Here is an 18,860-nt window from a genome sequence, read left to right on the forward strand (position 1 = left end):
GTCTCGTGATATTCTTGGCTCATGGAAAAGAATTGTCGGAGTAGTTCCCGCTTCGGAACTTGGTGGTGAAATAATTGTAGGAACTTTGTCCGAACGTCCTGGAACGTTGTGACCTCTCCCATGTCGAGGCGAGAGTACCATCGAGCAGTCGGGCCATCAAGGGAGAAAGCAAATTCTGCGAGTTTGGAGGCCTCGATTTCGGCAATCGATAACCGCTGTGTCGAGTGGTTGACCTGCCATGTGGACACGAACGCTCGAGTGTGTAATTCTACGTCCGGGCTGTCGGTATACCGTGGGTAAGGGTAAGGCATGGTATCGAGATTCGGGTCCTCGAGTAAAGCCAGAAAAGGGTTAGGGTCAGGTTGGGTGACCGCTAGAGGGCTCGGCGGGGAGGTTGGTGCGGAATCAACTCGTGACTCGGTATCGGGTGGCGAGGATTGCAACCGGTGAGCTGCCGATAGTTCTTGGAACGATTGGTCAGTAACCGCCGAGTCGAAAGTTCCTTCGACTAGCTCAGGGTGTCGGGTAGGTGGCCGAGACCGCGTGATGCGATTGGGCGCCGTAATGGCGCCTGGAGTTTGCTTCCAAACTAGTTCGCTGTGACCTTACAGCTATAATCGGGCGTGCCAAATTGTGTTAACCGTTTCTGGGAAAACACCTTCAATGAACCCACAGGCTATCGGTGTCAAGGGATTGTGTTACATGGAAGTCTCTTCTACACGGGGAGAAGAAAGGAGAACGAGGAGCATAAACGGCTACAACCCATTAGGCATACACGAAGCTTGATTTACGAGTACGGGGAGAATACACAGATAGAAGAATAAAAACGAAAATTATATTAAATGATGAAGCTCGCAGTGATTACAGTACTCGGCCTCAACCAGAAACAGTTCGTACAGAACTTGTTGTTGTGATATTACTCTTGCTAAGAACGATCTAGCTAATCCCCCCTTGAGGTATGCATAACTTGGGTTATATAGTTTTCCCCTTCAGACAGAGCCGAGCCATCGGTTGATTGTGAGGGCTAAAACACGGCTATTTTTAGTCTTACCTATTTCCTCAACTACTCTTCTACCTAACGACGAGTTTACATAATATATTTATATTTTTGGCCTATGGACAATAGTGGGTGAGAGTAAAGAGGAGGTCATAGAGCTCGGTGGCCAAGGAGGAATTGTCATTTAACTACCCAAACATGTCCACACTTAGCTACTCCCTCTTTCTCAATTTTAATCCCCCCTTCACATATGACCCCATAACTCACCTCACTTATTCCAACATCTTCAACGCACCTCACTATTTTCTACCATTTTGTTTCCCAACATTTCCAACCTTGTCTCAACCTGAAATTGGTTGGTCGTCTCAAGTAGACCTTGACCAAATGAGTGCAAGTATTGGTAATGCTCAAACCTACACTAAACGACCCACTCAAACATGTCTCCTCAAGCATTGGCACTCTTCTTAGGCCCCATGTTTTGATCGACACTTTCATCTTTGCCCAATTCAATGAGAACTCGAAGCTTGAGCCGACTTCTGAGCGTAACTATGGTCTCTTCAATCCTAATATGGCACCTATTTATGTCAGCATCTTTGTTAAGGACATTCAATAACAGGTTTTTGCTATTGGTAAGAGTTGCCCATATGCCTATCCAAACAACAGCCATAGTATGAATAACAAGAATGGATGTAGATACTAGACATCAAAATGGATTTTGAAATGTATTAACATTCTCAATGAGGGGTACCGTTAACAAACAAACCCGCGGGTACGACGACCATATCTTCTCTTCATTTTTCTTCCGTTGTTTCTCCTTCTCATAATTCATTCACCATTTAACATTCCCACACTTCCCTCCCAATTTTATTCATCCTCCTAAACACACACACACACATATATATGACTTTTATTTTGTTCCACTTCTTACATACTTTTACATGACTCATGGTTAGTTCTTTAAAGTATGTACATTTGGAATTTCTTCCTGCTCCTTCTCTTCTACTTCTTCTGAAGGATCCTCTGTTCCCAAGTAAGTCCTTTTTCTTTTTTCATTTCTGTTTGCCTCTCTGGAATGAAACCATTTCATCGTCTTTATGTCTGTAGGGTTTTTAGTTGTATATAATTTACACTGTAAGGACATGATTATGGTGTCACTGCTCTGTAGTTGTGGATGAGGGGCTTATATTTCATGTGTTACAGAGAGAAAAGACTTTGTATGTTTATTTTCTGTCATTAAGAAAACCCCTCTGGGTGTTAGGCTGGCACTCGGATCAAATAGTACATCAAATTAAATAGATGACAATAATATGATAATATAGGAGCGGAGAAATAAATGACACGAGTATTTGCGTGGTTCGGCCAAATTAGCCTATGTCCACGGACAGGAGAGTGATTCCACTATAAGAAAATATAACAGAGAGTTTACAACAATTAGAGAAAATATTCTCTAATTAAACCCAACACCCAAGAGAATAACCTCACAATTCTCTCACAAGAATTTTCTCTCAAATAGTGTTTCCCAAACTCTCTAATTCTCTCAAATCTCACAAGCCTACAACTCTTGGTAGTCTTCAATTTTCGGATGCCCCATCAAATGACTAAGGCTGCCTTTATTTATAGCCCTCACTTCACCGACTTTTACATTGTAATGATGCACGTGGCCTTCATATATTCACCAAGAGTGATGACTTTGCAATATAATCAACAAAGCATATAGCTTACTCATTAAGTCTTTCAATTAGTCATCATGCTTTGTGTAGATCATGCAGATGAGAGACGTGGCTTTCCATAATCCACAACAATTAATTCAAGTTAGTTTAACAAATCTCCACCTTGACTTGAATTTCATAGTAGTCTCGCTCCACCTTCGCCGGATAACTCAATTATCGGCAACACCAATCAAATTCAAGCAATGCTTGAACTTGATCCTTGGAAGAGGCTTCGTCAACATATTTGCGGGATTCTCATGAGTTGAAATCTTTTTCACTGAGATATCACCCCGCGAAATAATATCACGAACAAAGTGATACTTGAAATCGATGTGCTTAGTTCTTTCATGGAACATCTGATCTTTAGTCAAATGAATGACACTTTGACTATCACATAAAATGTTGATCTTGTCTGAACAAGAACTGAGCTCCCCAAGCAAGCCTCTTAACCAAATCCCTTCTTTAATCACCTCCTTCACTACAATGTACTCTGCCTCTGTAGTTGATAACGCAACCATGGGTTGCAACGAAGCTTTCCAGCTAACTGCACTTCCACCCAGAGTGAATACATACCCTGTCCGTGATCTTCTTTTATCAAGATCACCAGCATAGTCAGAGTCAACATAGCCAACTAGAGAACTGTGACTCCTGCCAAAATCTAAACAAGCGTCTGAAGTCCCACGCAAATATCTTAAAATCCATTTCACAGCATTCATGAGTTATTTTCCAAGACAAGCCATATATCTGTTGACCACACTCACAACATGTGAAATATCTGGACGTGTACAAACCATAACATACATCATGCTACCAATTGCACTGGAGTAGGGAACTCTTGCCATGTATCTCTTTTCATTATCCAACTTTGGTGATAAAGAAGCTGATAACTTAAAATGCGTTGCAAACGGAGTCGATACTGTTTTAGCATTTTTCATACCAAACCTTTCCAACACTTTCTCAATATAACTCTTTTGAGTTAAATACAACTTTCCACCATTACGATCTCTTTCAATTTCCATGCCAAGGAGCCTTTTTGCTGCACCAAGATCCTTCATCTCGAACACTCTGTTCAACTGCTTCTTTAATTCTTCAATATCCAACATATTTTTAGCTGCAATCAACATGTCATCAACATAAAGAAGCAAATAGATAAGTGAACTATCATGAGTCTTCCTGAAATAAACACAACTGTCATAACTGCTTCTTGAGTATCCACCAACCATAAAGGAATCAAATCACTTGTACCACTATCTCGAAGACTGTTTTAAATTGTACAACGATTTCTTCAACAGGCAAACATGATCTTCTTTTCCTTCAACAACAAACCCTTTTGGTTGTTGCATGTAAATATCTTCTTCAAGTTCACCATGCAAAAATGTGGTTTTTACATCAAGTTATTCAAACTCCAAATCATGCATAGCAACTAATGCAAGCAAGACACGAATAGAACTATGTTTCACAACAGGTGAGAAAATATCATTAAAATCAACACCTGGTACCTGACTATAACCTTTAGCTACTAACCGTGCCTTGTACCTTGCTTTCTCCACTCCAGGAATTCCTACCTTTATTTTGAAGATCCATTTACATCCAACAATCCTTTGTCTAGCTTGCGGCTTCACAAGTACCCAAGTTTCGTTTTTATAAAGAGATTCAATTTCTTCTTGCATAGAAATCAACCACTTGGTGGAATCAACAGAAGAAACGGCTTCAGAGTAAGAAGTTGGCTCGCCAATAGAATTTGTTTCTTCTCCAACTGATAAAGCATATGCAACAAAATCATCATATCTCTGTGGTGGTCTAATTTCTCTTCTTGTTCTATCTCTTGCAATACTTCGTTCTTCCTTAGGAGGTGCTTCTTCTACGACAACAGGTCCAGGAGCAGGTGTTTCAGTCATCATTGGTGGACTTGGAACTTCAAGCTCCACCTGCTTCGATGTACTTCCTGTCTCATATGTATCAGAAGAAACCTCAGGCTCCTTTCTAGGATTCAGTAGAGTAGATTCATCAAAAGTAACATCTCTACTAATTGCAAATTTAGGTGACTTAGGATCAAGACACCACAACCTATATCCTTTCACCCTAGAAGCATAACCAAGAAAAATACATTTCCTAGCTTGAGGCTCCAATTTTCCTTCACTAACATGCATATAAGCAGGACATCCAAATATTCTCAAATTTGAATAATCAGCAGGTTTACCGAACTATACCTCTTCAGGAGTTTTGAACTCAATCACTATTGACGATGAACAATTCACCAAGAAACATGTCGTGGAAACTGCTTCAGCCCAAAAGTCTTTGGACAACCCAACATTGGAAAGCATACAACGAGCCCTCTCCAAAAGAGTTATGTTCATGCGCTCAGCTACGCCATTCTACTGCGGTGATTTAACTACTGTGTGATGTCCATAAATTCCTTCAACCTCGCAAAACCTGTTAAAATCTCCTCCGTAGAATTCCAAACCATTATCAGTTCAAAATCTTCTAATCTACTTTCCTGTCTGCTTCTTGATCAGAATTTTCCACTTCTTGAAAGTATCAAACACGTCACATTTGTGTTTAAGAAAATAAACCCAGACTTTTCTTGAAAAGTCATCAATAAAAGTCAAAAGATATCAAGCTCCTCCTTTTGATAAAACTGGTGTTGGTCCCTGATGAAGAGATACAGAAAAATGATAGAGAAGAGAGGAGGAGGAAAAAAGAATCCTTCAATATACTAATAAGAAAAGAATACAATGCTCTTATACTCTAAGAGTAACAAAAACCAAATAACTACTTAAATATAATATTAGACAAAAAAGTATTTCCTTCTTCACCCTTTCTTCTACTAAGCTTCTTATAACCCTCTTATTCTTTCTCCCTTCTTCTTGTAGATAATATATCCTCCCTTGTATATATTCTATTCTTCCTCCATCCCCCATATTGCTAAGAATACCGCACATTTATAGGTTTTTAGTTGCGTTATTCTTGCTTTTTTCTTTTATTTTCTTTTACATATCCTCGAGTTTGTGTGGTGCGTTTTTCATATAATTATTTCTGGGTTTTCATACAATTTTTTCATACAAGAAATCTCTCTTTGTCAGCTTTCTTACAAATCTTTTCTTTTGAAATTTGGATAAGAGATGAAGAAGTTATGAGCTTTTTTCTCTACCCTGCTTTCTCTGCCTTATTATGCGTTTTTTTTCCTTCTATCTTTTCTCTTGCTCTTTCTACTTTTGGAAAACGCCTCTAACTTCATATCCCTTCAATTTTCTTTTTCACTTAATTCTTGAGCCTTTCACATTGTGCTTTATTCTTCTATACCTTCGCATCCAATGTATTTGTCACGGTCTTTTCCTATGAGCAAAAATTAACTTCACAGTCCCCACAAATCAGAGTGAATATAATCCAAAGAACCTCTAGTCTTATGGATTCCAGTGCCAAAGTTGAGTCTCTTCTGCTTTCCGAATACACAATGTTCACAAAAATCCATCTTTCCCGTACTTTAACCACAAAGTAGTCCTCATTTGCTGAACAAGGTTAAACCTTTCTCGCTCATATGCCCGAGCCTCATATGCCATAATTTCGTAACATCAGAGTCTGACATAGACGATGAAGAAATTGTTGCAGAACCTGTCACTGTCGAGCCATGTAATACGTATAGGCTTCCTACTTTTCTAGCCTTCATCACAACCAACGCACCTTTGCTAACTTTTAATACTCCACCTTCAACTGAGAACTTGCACCCGTTGGCGTCGAGGGTGCCCAATGAGATGAGATTCTTCTTCAAATCAGGAACATGCCTCACATCAGTCAATTTCTGACAATCCCATCAGCCATCCGGATCTGTACTGTTGCTATTCCAATAGTTTTGCAAGGAGCATTATTCCCCATCAAAACTACTCCTCCATCAATAGACTTGTATGATGAAAACCAATCCTGATTGGGACACATATGATAAGAACAACCAATATCCATAATCCATTCATCGTTCAGCTTGATTGGCTTTTCCGTCACAAGGAGCACATCAACATCGCCTCCTACTTTAGCAACAATAGACTTACCTGCATCCTCATTTCTATCTTGTGGAGTATTCTTTTTCCTTTGCAACTTATCACAATTCTTGCGAATGTGCACTGGTTCCTTACAGTGCCAACACACAACAGATCTACTTCTGGATTTAGATCTAGATTTAGGCCTGTCTCTATTGTTCCCTTTTTGTTTAGATCTACCCTTACATATAAACCCTGTACCTGACTATCACTTGTTTGTCCAGTGATATCATGATCAATCTTTTCTTTAGTTTCCAAAGAAAATTTGACATATTTTAGAGAAATAGTATCCTTCCCGTACAACATAGTTTCTCTAAAATGTCTATATGAATGGGGTAACGAACACAACAACAACAATGCCTTATCTTCATCATCAATGGTAACATCGAGATTTTGCAAATCCATGATAATAGATTCAAACTCATCAAGATGAGAACTGAGAGATGTACCTTCACTCATCCGTAGTGAACACAAGCATTGTTTCTTATAAAGCTTGTTCGTTAGAGTCTTTTTCAAATAGAGAGACTCCAATTTTTCCCATAGTGCCTTCGATGTCTTCTCAGAGATTACCTCCCGCAAAACTTCATTTGCCAAAGACAGTTGAATCGCTAAGCGGGCCTTCTCGTCCATCTCCTCCCACATGGTGTCCGTCATACCGTCGGGCCTTACATCTAAAGCCTTCTGAACTCCGTTCTGCACAAGGATCGCGCACATCCTTACTTGCCAAAGCGAGAAGTTGATTTTTCGATCGAACTTCTCGACATCAAATTTTGTCGTCGACATCTTGACTTAACAAGAAAATACCAAAACTAATGTACTAACAACCAGCGCTCTAATACCAGTTTGTTAGGCTGGCACTCAGATCAAATAGTACATTAGATTAAATAGACAACAATAATATGATAATATAGGAGCGGAGAAATAAATGACACGAGTATTTGCGTGGTTCGGCCAAATTAGAGAATGTCCACGGACAGGAAAGTGATTCCACTATAAGAAAATATAACAGAGAGTTTACAACAATTAGAGAAAATATTCTCTAATTAAACCCAACACCCAAGAGAATAACCTCACAATTCTCTCACAAGAATTTTCTCTCAAATAGTGTTTTTCCCAAACTCTCTAATTCTCTCAAATCTCACAAGCCTACAACTCTTGGTAGTCTTCAATTTTCGGATGCCCCATCAAATGACTAAGGCTGCCTTTATTTATAGCCCTCACTTCACCGACTTTTACGTAGTAATGATGCACGTGGGCTTCATATATTCACCAAGAGTGACAACTTTGCAATATAATTAACAAAGCATATAGCTTACTCATTAAGTCTTTCAATTAGTCATCATGCTTTGTGTAGATCATGCAGATGAGAGACGTGGCTTTCCATAAACCACAACAATTAATTCAAGTCATTTTAACACTGGGCAATGCATATACAATCTGTATCCTTTTCTATGTGTTTAAATCTGCTACATTTAGGGTTTCCTCTTGCAGAATTACCAAGGATTTGGTGCCAAGCTTTTGCTTTTAAGGGAGGAGGGTTAAACTTATGTGTTCAAGAGGAAAAAGCTTTATATGCATTTTGTTTGAAGAAATCTCTTTGGCAATGCATATGATTTGAATCTTTTTTTTGTTGCAATCTGTTACATTATGATTTCGATCATGATGCCAACCCTTTGCATCTAATAAAGAAGGGTTAAATCTTGTTATGTAAGAAAACTTCTTCCTTTTGGGGTTATCAATTTTGCCAATGATATTGCAGGTATATATTAGCATTCCTATTCTTCATCCCAAATCAACTAAAGTGCAATTGTAAATAAAGAAATAACCTTCTTTTAAAGTTGGGCATATGGTGGACTTACAACAAGAAGGTACAACAAACAAATGAACAAGAAGTAACATTTGAAGAACCACATCGCATATCAGCTGGGTTTAAGAATAATGGTGAGGTTAATAGTAATCATGGCATAAGTTCTAGAAAAACTCTCTCAACCTTGGGCTCAATTGTCATTCTACCGGGTTCTTCTAGCATTGCTACTTCCTCTATGATATCTATGCAGACTAATAAAGAAAGCAAGGGAAAAGAACAAAGACTCCACAATGAAGATGTTATCGACCTGACAATGGATAAGTCCTATACAAAATGTGACCCAAACGTTACCTTTCAATGGCTTCTTAAAGCGCGGTCAACAACTAAAACAAACCACATAGAGGTTCCAATCAGAGAACTCGATGCCAAATGCTTGATGATGAGACATCTTCACAAGTTATTATACACACACCTACCAAAAAAACTTCTACTAAACATATATTTACCCGATATATGCCAGGTGGCTTGAATACTGAGGTGGATTTTTCCATGGGATTGAGTGTACCGGTACGTAAATCCTGGGAACTAAAGAATCCCCAAGGGGAACAAAGAACTAATCTCTTGGGTAATGTTGAATGTAGTATAAAATCAACCGGAGTTTCTTTCTCTGAGAGAGATGATAAGCATATTAGGCTTGCATATTGCTCTAAAGAAGGTGAACAATCACAAACAACCACGTCATCAAAATCAGGGAAGGTTTTTTCCATGAGAAACCAGCGTTCTATGCATGCAGATCGAGCTAAATGTCGTCAAAAGTTCGAGCCACCAAGAATGCATCGTGGTCAAAATGGAAGTGGGTCTACATCAGGAATAATGTGAAGCCCCATTGTTGCAGATGATTTGCATCCTCCCACAATTGGACCGGCCCAAACTGATTCGGAATCAATAGATATGCAAAGCCAAATCATGTTTCTTCAAGAAGAATATAGTCGGTCAATGGTGTGTTTCTGCTGATGTCTTTCCTTTTTCTTTTATTTTTCCATACAAATCCATATATGTGCATTGGATCAAGCATATTGTATGATCTCAATAACCAACTTCTATTGATTTTTTATGATAACTAGGATGATGCTCAACTTGCAAGAATGTTGCACGAAGAAGAGAATGCAAAAAGGAGACAGAGAACTCAACCGTCTGCTCATGTTGTATATTAACTTCTATATTATGAAGAAACATGATCGATATGTTTAGGTACATGAAGTAATATACATATGTGAGGTATTTACTTAATTTTGGCAGCCAAGCATATCAGTTGTGCAAGTAACTCAGAGGGAACTGCCAAGATTTCTACCTTTGACTATACCTCTTTCACCCATGTGTTGTCGAGAAGATTGTGGTTGTGTGTCGCAACCGCCGGGGTTCTGTGACTCAGGGATGATCAGGGTGAAAACGCGTAATCACAAATGGTGCGATGACAAGAAGCCGAGAAGGCAAGATAAATGCAGCATTGTTGCGAAAAGAATTTTATTTGTAAAACAACCAGTCAAAACATTTATTTGCCAAAAGTTACTTGGCAAGACTTGAAATCACAAACTCTATTTGAGAAGAAGCATTTGAGATAGACCACTTCAATCTCTTTCACTTTATATATACTAAATTTATATTACAAAATTTGATTACCAAAAGAAGTTATTCTAAGAGGATTCAAACTCACAATCTTTTGTTTACAAAGAGGCGTTTGAAATATATCACTTCAACTTCTTCCTTTTGTTCTACTTCTTTTCTTTTCTTTAAATGTTGTCTTGATTTCTGTAGGCCACCATCTTCTTTGGCGAGCTCTGCATCTTACACCCACGCGAGTTTCTTCACTCACTTTTCCTTTCTCTTCTTCTCCTCTTTTCCCCCTTCTCTTTAGCCACCCATAGGCGTGACTTATATAGGGTGGTCAATCGCCCTACCACCCTCTTGAGGCGGTTGACAAACTGCCTCATGTAAGCGGTTGTATTTTTATTTTTATTTTTCTTTCTTTATTATTTATTTATTTATTGATGCTACAATTCAATTTTATAGTTCTATATTTGAGAAATTATAGAAATAGCCCTCATTTAATTTTGACTCCCCCTTTTGACATAATTACATTTTTGTCCCAAGTAACATTAATCCTTTCGAGGCTTGTATCTTGGGCTTCTGAACTCCGATTCACGAACCGAAAATTCCTTCATGCTCCTTGTCATAAGCTCCAGATGGGAAATGTACTTCTATAGATTTTTGACATTGTTTTCACATCGTGAAGTGTCAACTTCACGACAGCGTACAGAAACTTCTTCACGGATGAGAATTCTAAGAAACATCCACAATATGCATGTAAGAGGTGGTCGAGGTAGAGGTCATGTTCGTGGTCATGAACATGTTCACGGACAAGAAAGAGCAGAGAATACCACTGACAATTTGTATCATTCCCCAGAAGGTGTAGGTTTGAATGCAGTAAGATGTCTATCCACTTTGTTTCTTTGGTCTTTTGTGCTTGCCCACAAAGGAACCCTATCACATACATCTGGTTTAATTAAATGTGTCCTAAGCACATAGACATGCTTGATGTAAGGTATCTTCTTAACGACATATAATATTCTATATGTATGATGTGCACACATGTTGAGTATACATCCATGTACTTATGTATGTACAGATCCACATCTGAAATAGAGCTTCTTGTGCACACATGTATGCAGTTATGAATGTATGTATGATGTCCCAACCCACATGCTAATTGCACTCACAGACAAGTGCCATGGATTTATGTATGATTTGATATACATGCTTTTTATACATATACATCCTCCTATAGGGAAAGACATTGAATACTGGTAATTATATATGATGAGAAAGAAGATGTAATATGTGAGGTCTAAATGGTTTTGCAGAGTTTGGAGCTCTTAGCTGCCATGGAGGTGGTGTCACAAGGAGGCGTTCCATTACTTGCGCATGTTGATTGGGATTTCAGTGAGTGTGTTGTGTCTTTCACTTATTCCCATAAAAAGCTAATATCGTTGATAAGGGTTTGATGATTTGGTATAGGAATGACTATGAGATGTTGCTTGCTTTGGATGATACCATTGGTTCACATCATTCTGGTGCATCGAATAACCAGATTGAGCAGCTACCTATTTCTGTAATCCAGGTAAATATCTTGCTTCAAGAGTTTTTTTATTGCCTATATCAAAAGAAATGTACCAAGATTTGTCCACTGTACACGTCCTTATTATAGTTATAAGTTATAACACCTCTGTTGCAAAGTATTGTCAAGTAATGTTATGTAGCTAGTTTAATAGGATCATTGTCCATTAACCTATTCATTCTGAACAGCCCACAGATGTTTGTGAGGCATGCTTGATATGCCTCGAGATTCCGGCTGTGGGAGATGTAGTTCGGCGCTTGCCTTGTATGCATTGTTTTCACCAACAGGTCTTTATTTCAATCCCTGTTCTGATAAATTTCTCTAAAAGATGATTTATTTACTGATCATGAAAAAATGGTTGATTTTTCCAGTGCATTGATACATGGCTAGCTCAACAGGCGAAAATGCCCCATTTGTAAAGTGAGCTTGTGATGTGGAAATGCAATTCAAACAATGGACATTAATAGAAAATTTAGCAAGTCCCATAATTTGACTTTGTATATTTCAAGAATTCTACTGAATTTAATGTTGCTGATATGTATTTTTGATGTTTTTGCCAATGATTATTACCAAGAGAATCAAAATTATGATTATGAAATTATGATTCAAGCATTGTATTCATATTCAGCAGTGCATTCCCATGAAAGATGATTTATTTACCAATCATGAAAAAATGGTTGATTTTTCCAGTGCATTGATACATGGCTAGCTCAACAGGCGAAATGCCCTGTTTGTAAAATGAGGTTGTGAATCGTGATGTGGAAATGCAATTCAAACAATGGATATTAATGGGGTCCAACTTCTTAAAAATTCAGCAAGTCCCATAATTTGACTTTGTATATTTCAAGAATTCTACTGAATTTTCTGTTGCTGATTGTATTGTTGATGTTTTTGCCACTGCTTATTTACCAAGACAACCAAAATTTTGTTTATGAAATTATGCTACAAGCATTGTATTCATATTCAGCCTGCAAAATGTTTAGTCCACTGTACATGCGAAACTAGAAACATAAAGATTTTTACAATGTTTCCATCAAATCCATTGTTTGCGACTTTAAAGCCATGGTTGTAAGTTTCAAAGCCCAAGGTTTACCACAGATCAAGTTAGATTAGGAAGTTTTCATAAGGTAACTTTAGGGATCTATAATCAATTATTTTGTCAAAACAAATTGATTTGGAAGCCCAAGGTTTACCACAAATCAAGTTAGATTAGGAAGTTTTCATAAGGTAACTTTAGGGATCTATAATCAATTATTTTGTCAAAACAAATTGATTTGGAAGCATTTACAAGAATGCCATTTGAACCTAATAATGGTTCTTATGATTACAGATATCTTATAAGCATATAACAATTATAGCTTTGATTTATTTTTTCAACTTTTGAATATAATGCATGTGTTGATATAGAAACAATCTTTATTTGATAAGCATGTGTCTACTTTTTAGATGTAGTCTTGTTGAGGGATACTTGAAAGTTGCAAGGTCGTTACTAGTCCTTAAATTGAATGTTCATTGCCACAGTGAATTAATTTAAAATAGGTATCATTGCTCTGTTACACATGCACATAAATCGAACACATTGGTCCAAAGGTTTGTGTAATTAAGCAAAAAAGAAGCCTGACCTTTGAGGCTAACACAAATAGAATAGGCTACCTTTCATTCAAAGATTGTAAATTCCTACCATCCTACAATATTTGCGAGCAATCAATCATTTGCAAATTGACACATTTCAAATGAATTATATTTTTAGCACTTCAAAAGGGTGTAGTATACAAGCTTTATGTTATATCACATTGTAAAATATCCACCTGACTTATCGTAGATTAATTTAAATGTAATCTCAACAAGACCTCCATAAACGGTTGTTGGATGTTGCCCACTACAAATTGTTTCTAAGGCCAATGCTTGTTTTTACTTCACAATTGCATTTTCTATGGATTTTTCCATGTTTAACAATGTAAGGGTCTGACATATGTCATAAACTGAATTCTGCCCATGCCACATGTGACACCAACAAAAATATACATGCTTTTTTATTCAATGTCATGAGTCATATCAGGCATGTTTTGGGTTGATTTACCAATTATGTGTGTTATTTCTTCTAAGGTTCATTATTTTGCAACCCATTGGACACTCTTTAAAGATACAGAATACATGCACTATGATACATTTCATTTTACATAGAGACACGCTCTGAATCATGCTAGCTTAAGCTTATGTACATTAGCATCTGCATAGAGGCATGACAAAAGTTCATAATTTGTTGCATCTTCAGGGTCTATCTCCACACCACGATCAAAGCACATCTGTCCAAGATTAATGCTACCATGCGTTTTGCAGCTGGTCAATAGAGACTTCCAAGTGATCCCATCTGGGGGCAATGGCATAATTTCAAAAAATTGTCCGGCCTCTTTTAAGAGTCCTGATCGCCCAAAAAGATCAATCAAACAGCTATAATGTTGAATATTGGGCTTAATGCTGAATTGCTCGACCATTACATGGAAGTACTTTTGAGCCTCTTGTGTTGATCCAGCACGACTACAGGCTGCAAATATACTTGTGAAAATAACATCATTTGGTTTAAATCCTTTCTTATTCATGTCATTAAGGAAGTGCAATACAATATTGAATTTGCCGACCTGGGCATACCCAGCAACTAATGCCCCCCAAGACACTATATCTTTCTTAGGCAACCAAATAAACACTCGATTACCTTCATCAGGCATTCCACACTTTGCATATAAATCAACTAACGAGTTTCCAATCTCCAAATCTGATTGAAACCCATCTTGTATAATTTGATCATGTATGTACCATCCTTGAACTATGGCTAATAAATTGATGCATCCTTTGAGAACACACAGATATGTCACCTTGCTTGGCTTGATACCCTCCTCTTTCATTCTACAAAAGCTTTCGAAGACCACAGCATCGTATCCATGTTGTACATAGCCAGAGAGGAGTGCACTCCAAGATACTGCATCTCTTCTGGAGAATCTATGAAGCATTTTAAAAGCCTCGCCTAAGCTTCCACACTTTGCATACATGTCAATAAGAGTATTAGCAATTGTCAAGTCTTCCTCAAGTCTGTCTTTTATAATTTCAGTATGTATTAACCTTCCTAATTCTAAGATTTGTGTATGCCCACATGCTTTCATGATGCACAAGTATATGACTCGATCAGGTTTGACACCTTCAATCTTCATATCCTCGAAAAGGTTAAGAGCCATGAGATGAAATTCATGTTGGATATATCCAGTCATTAGGACAGCCCAAGAGACAACATCCTTAGGATGCAATCCTTTAAAAAGTTTCAATGCATCTCTCAAAGACCCACATTTGGCATTGATATCAACAAGGGCGCTAGCAAGGACAACATCAGATTCAAGCCCATGAAGCACAACCTGGTGGTGAACATACCTTCTTCTAGAAGCATTCAAACCACAACATTTTAGGAGGCTCAAAAGCATGACACGATCGGGACCAGAACAGCATTCTCTATTTATGTTTTTCATCTTGTCCATCACACTACATTCTCTCTTCGTATTTTCCATAATCGACTTCATCATCATAGTTTCGTACAAAGAGAAAACATTCTCGGGATCCCCTAGCTTCGCATGAGCAGAAATGATTGCATTCCATGTGTAAATTGAAGGTTGAGAAACTCGGGAAAACACTCGGCTTGATTCAACCAAACTCCGACATGAGGTGAAAAGGCGGATAAGGTGATCTGCCCAAAATGGGATGGAATCTAAACCGTGGTGTATCAATGTGGCATGCAAAGCTCTGCCCTCTGTTAGATCCTTCTTCAGAGTACATTTATGCAGAAGAGACAAAGTTTCAGATATCAGACTTGGCAGTGTGAATGATGATCGCATCAGAGAGACCCAATATATCTGTCTGTCTGTCTGTCTGTCTCGCTCTACAATCTACACATACATGATAGATATATACTAATCAGCCTACACAGAGCATATATTTTCCTGCTCTATGAAGAGTAAGCAAACTTATGTATGTATTATGTATAACAGTATAACCATAGTACGTAATATACTCGAATGCATTGGCAAACATTCTTAGTGCGAATGAAACGAATGCGTATGTTATCAAAACATTTACCTTACATCAAATAATGAATATAAAAGTATTTATGGTATTTACCATACTTCGAGGGTGTTTATCATACTCGAATGATCAAAACATTCTCGTATGCACGTATTGTACGTATGGTTCATACTATGTGCAGTAGTATATGTATGTGTATAATGTGTATTGTATATGTATATGTATTAGAAACAAGTTCATACATATGTATAACAGTATATGTATATGTATATGTATAACAGTGTGTGTATGTGTATAATGTGTATTGTATATGTATATGCATTAGAAACAAGTTTTAGTCTCACATCATCTCACTTAGAATTCCGAGTCAATTTCTTTTCTACCCTCTCTTGGTAAAACACTAGTCGGATACTTAATCACTCAACATCCTTCACCAAAGATCGTGGTTGGAGGTATGGAAATTTACAACAAGAGATTGATAATCACATAAGTTATTCACTAACTCTACCTGATCGGCTTATGTCCGATCAGCTCTCTGTAATTCACTATACATCAACTAACTGGGTCAACTACAAGTAATCAGCTCTACACTATGTATTTTACTTACGAACTCAAAACTCTAAATAAAATAACACAGATACAACAAACACAGTATACTCCAAAGATATTTCTACATTAAAACTAATCACACCTTGTACAATACACATGCCCCCTTGATATAGGAAAGCATAAAATCAACTATCTTGCCAAGAAGTTACATTGTTGTTCGGTACCTGTTCCTAACTAACATTTATAACTTCCTACTATTTTACATTTTCTACTTCATACATTTTTTTGGTAATAATATTTTCAGCTATTCGGCTTCAGCTTTGGTCAGCTTTCACACTTACTCCGGTTCCACACTTGTTTCAGCCTTTTGGCCACCAAAACTTCCTTTTATACTTCTTTCAGCCTTTTGGCCCTTTCACACTCTAACTTGACCTCTATAGGTAACAACTTCCGGAACTTCTCTTATGAATGAGTGTTCCACTATGCCTAGTAAGTACCGAACATGTGAAGTGTGCTAGTGTAAGTAGACCTACTAGAAATTGCAAGTATCTGAGTGAATATTTTGATTGAGAATTGGAGGTTTGGATGTTGTCATGAGACTCCTCATTGGTGAGGTAAAGAAACATTATTAGTAAACATAAAAAATATTCCATGAAACACGTGCATGAGTTTGCAATGAGGTTTTTCTAAAGCTTATTTCCCATGAAGGGTTAGTATCTTGAGTTCAATTTCCCCCTTCCTTTCCTTCCTCGTCCCAGTGGCAGTTATTAGATACTTTGGACATAAAGACACTAGGTACATATATCTTAGAGCTAAATTTGCATACAAAGTGTAAGCTACAAAATGTTAATCATAACCTTTCTAATATTCACCAACATGTAAGAATTGAATTTTTCCAGGGATAGGGGGGACGATGAATGTGGACACACCTACACCACTCGGCCTCTCCCTTGTTGGAGCAAAAAACCATAGAGCACCCAAACGCCCACAAATATTGAGCTTTGAAGTCACTCATTTTTGTGTAGAATCAATTAAGAAGATAAGAAAACAGGAGTTACCCTGCCTAGAAGCTATGATGGGGATGCCATTTACATCAAGACCATGGGCCACACACCCACCGTTCCTCTTCAAGAGAAACTTGGATGGAAATGAAACTAGTCTTAGCGCATATCATTTTCCTTTATAGAACATGCTTCACCCCATAACATTTTGGTACCCCACTAAAACTCTTTTATTTATGTTTTATTTTCGATGATTGGGTACACATCCCATAATTGTAATCAATTGTTTCATGGGCCCATTTTGGTCTTAGAATACATTAATATATATTTATTTCGTCTTTCTCTTTTTCTAAGTGAAAACAAACAATTATATTAATAAATGTGTGTGAAAACACTACTTACAATGGGTGTCACGATGGATGGAGTATGGTCAATGACTAACTACACGAGCAAGACAACATGTTGAATTGCCAATAGGCAAGACGACCACTCCACTGAGGAAAGAATTTTAACTTGCTCCAATAAAGAAAATTGTTAAAATTGATATTCCCTTCAACTTTCGTAGATAAGCTTTGACACCATGCATACCATCATAATACAAAAGCATTGTGCAGATCTCAATTATGGTGCCATCCCCAATACCTCGGATAATAGGAAAATGATCTCCATTTCTAATTTTGGGTCAACTCGTGTGAATTGTGCAAACACCTACTCTCTTGGTGTCAAATAACATTAGACAAAACTTGCTCTCTCTCCCTCTCATACACACACACACACACAATCACAATGTGCACTCTTGATTGCAACATTCATTGGTAAAGTTATTGAACATCGAGAATCACTACTCACTTTCACATGTATCATGTGAAATGTAATATTTTTGGTCTCATACGTCATATTTGACCTCCCAAGACAATAATAGAATCTATCTTTAGATCGGCCATGATGTGAGTACAAGGGGATCTATTGGTATATTCTTTTATCCAACACAACTTTTGTATTTCTTATGATATTATAATACCAAGACGTATCTATTTGTGAAAAAAGAAAAAAGAAAGAGGTATGAGACACAAAACCATGGTTTTGTAAAGGCAAGAGTTTTTGATGTCATATTGAGATGCTATATATGCTTTGTGTTGTGTATGCATGTGGGTGGATTGGTTTTATCATGTTCCTAGTCTTGGTGCCAAAAATAACGATGGAAGGTAACTTGTTAGCATCATAGAGGGGAACCAGGTGTGCTGTGTTCAGCAGGTAGAAAAACGTACCCACGGCAAGTGGATGCTAGGATTGAAAGGAGGCCGAAAAGTCGAGCAAAAGAACATAGCCATGACAAAGTGGCTGCCAGGACCGAAAGGAGGCCGAGAAGTCGAGCAGAAAAACATACCCACGACAAAGTGGCTGCCAGGACCGAAAGGAGGCCGAGAAGTCGAGCAGAAAAACGTACCCACGACAAAGTGGATGCCAGGACCGAAAGGAGGCCGAGAAGTCGAGCAGAAAAACGTACCCACGACAAAGTGGATGCC

The 18,860-nt window shown here is 37.8% G+C and overlaps 2 protein-coding genes across 2 annotated transcripts; one reads left to right on the plus strand and one right to left on the minus strand.

Annotated features, from left to right (window-relative positions):
• The first annotated feature begins 10,902 nt into the window (after positions 1 to 10,902).
• On the plus strand, positions 10,903 to 12,491 carry LOC147858777 (E3 ubiquitin-protein ligase SDIR1-like). Its single transcript, XM_087325681.1, has 5 exons — positions 10,903 to 11,028; positions 11,466 to 11,548; positions 11,620 to 11,722; positions 11,908 to 12,006; positions 12,410 to 12,491. The coding sequence occupies exons 1-5, from the start codon at positions 10,903 to 10,905 to the stop codon at positions 12,467 to 12,469; spliced, it is 471 nt and encodes a 156-aa protein (XP_087181807.1). The 3' UTR covers positions 12,470 to 12,491.
• Positions 12,492 to 13,559: 1,068 nt separating this feature from the next.
• LOC147858778 (pentatricopeptide repeat-containing protein At2g13600-like) lies at positions 13,560 to 15,692 on the minus strand. The gene has a single exon (XM_087325276.1). The coding sequence runs from the start codon at positions 15,595 to 15,597 to the stop codon at positions 13,918 to 13,920; it is 1,680 nt and encodes a 559-aa protein (XP_087181402.1). The 5' UTR covers positions 15,598 to 15,692; the 3' UTR covers positions 13,560 to 13,917.
• Between the last annotated feature and the right edge of the window lie 3,168 nt (positions 15,693 to 18,860).

Source organism: Azolla caroliniana, unplaced genomic scaffold, assembly GCF_043228905.1.
Source record: "Azolla caroliniana isolate FFs.n. ecotype wild unplaced genomic scaffold, voAzoCaro1.0.p SCAF_10, whole genome shotgun sequence".
NCBI classification, from domain to species: Eukaryota; Viridiplantae; Streptophyta; class Polypodiopsida; order Salviniales; family Salviniaceae; genus Azolla; species Azolla caroliniana.

Bases quoted from the DNA above. Each gene is read 5' to 3' on its own strand.
- LOC147858778 (XM_087325276.1), bottom strand. From the start codon at position 15,597: ATGCGATCATCATTCACACTGCCAAGTCTGATATCTGAAACTTTGTCT.
- LOC147858777 (XM_087325681.1), top strand. From the start codon at position 10,903: ATGCATGTAAGAGGTGGTCGAGGTAGAGGTCATGTTCGTGGTCATGAA. The intron at 11,029-11,465 runs GTAAGATGTCTA...ATGGTTTTGCAG, and splicing joins AAGGTGTAGGTTTGAATGCA to AGTTTGGAGCTCTTAGCTGC. The intron at 12,007-12,409 runs GTCTTTATTTCA...TGATTTTTCCAG, and splicing joins TGCATTGTTTTCACCAACAG to TGCATTGATACATGGCTAGC.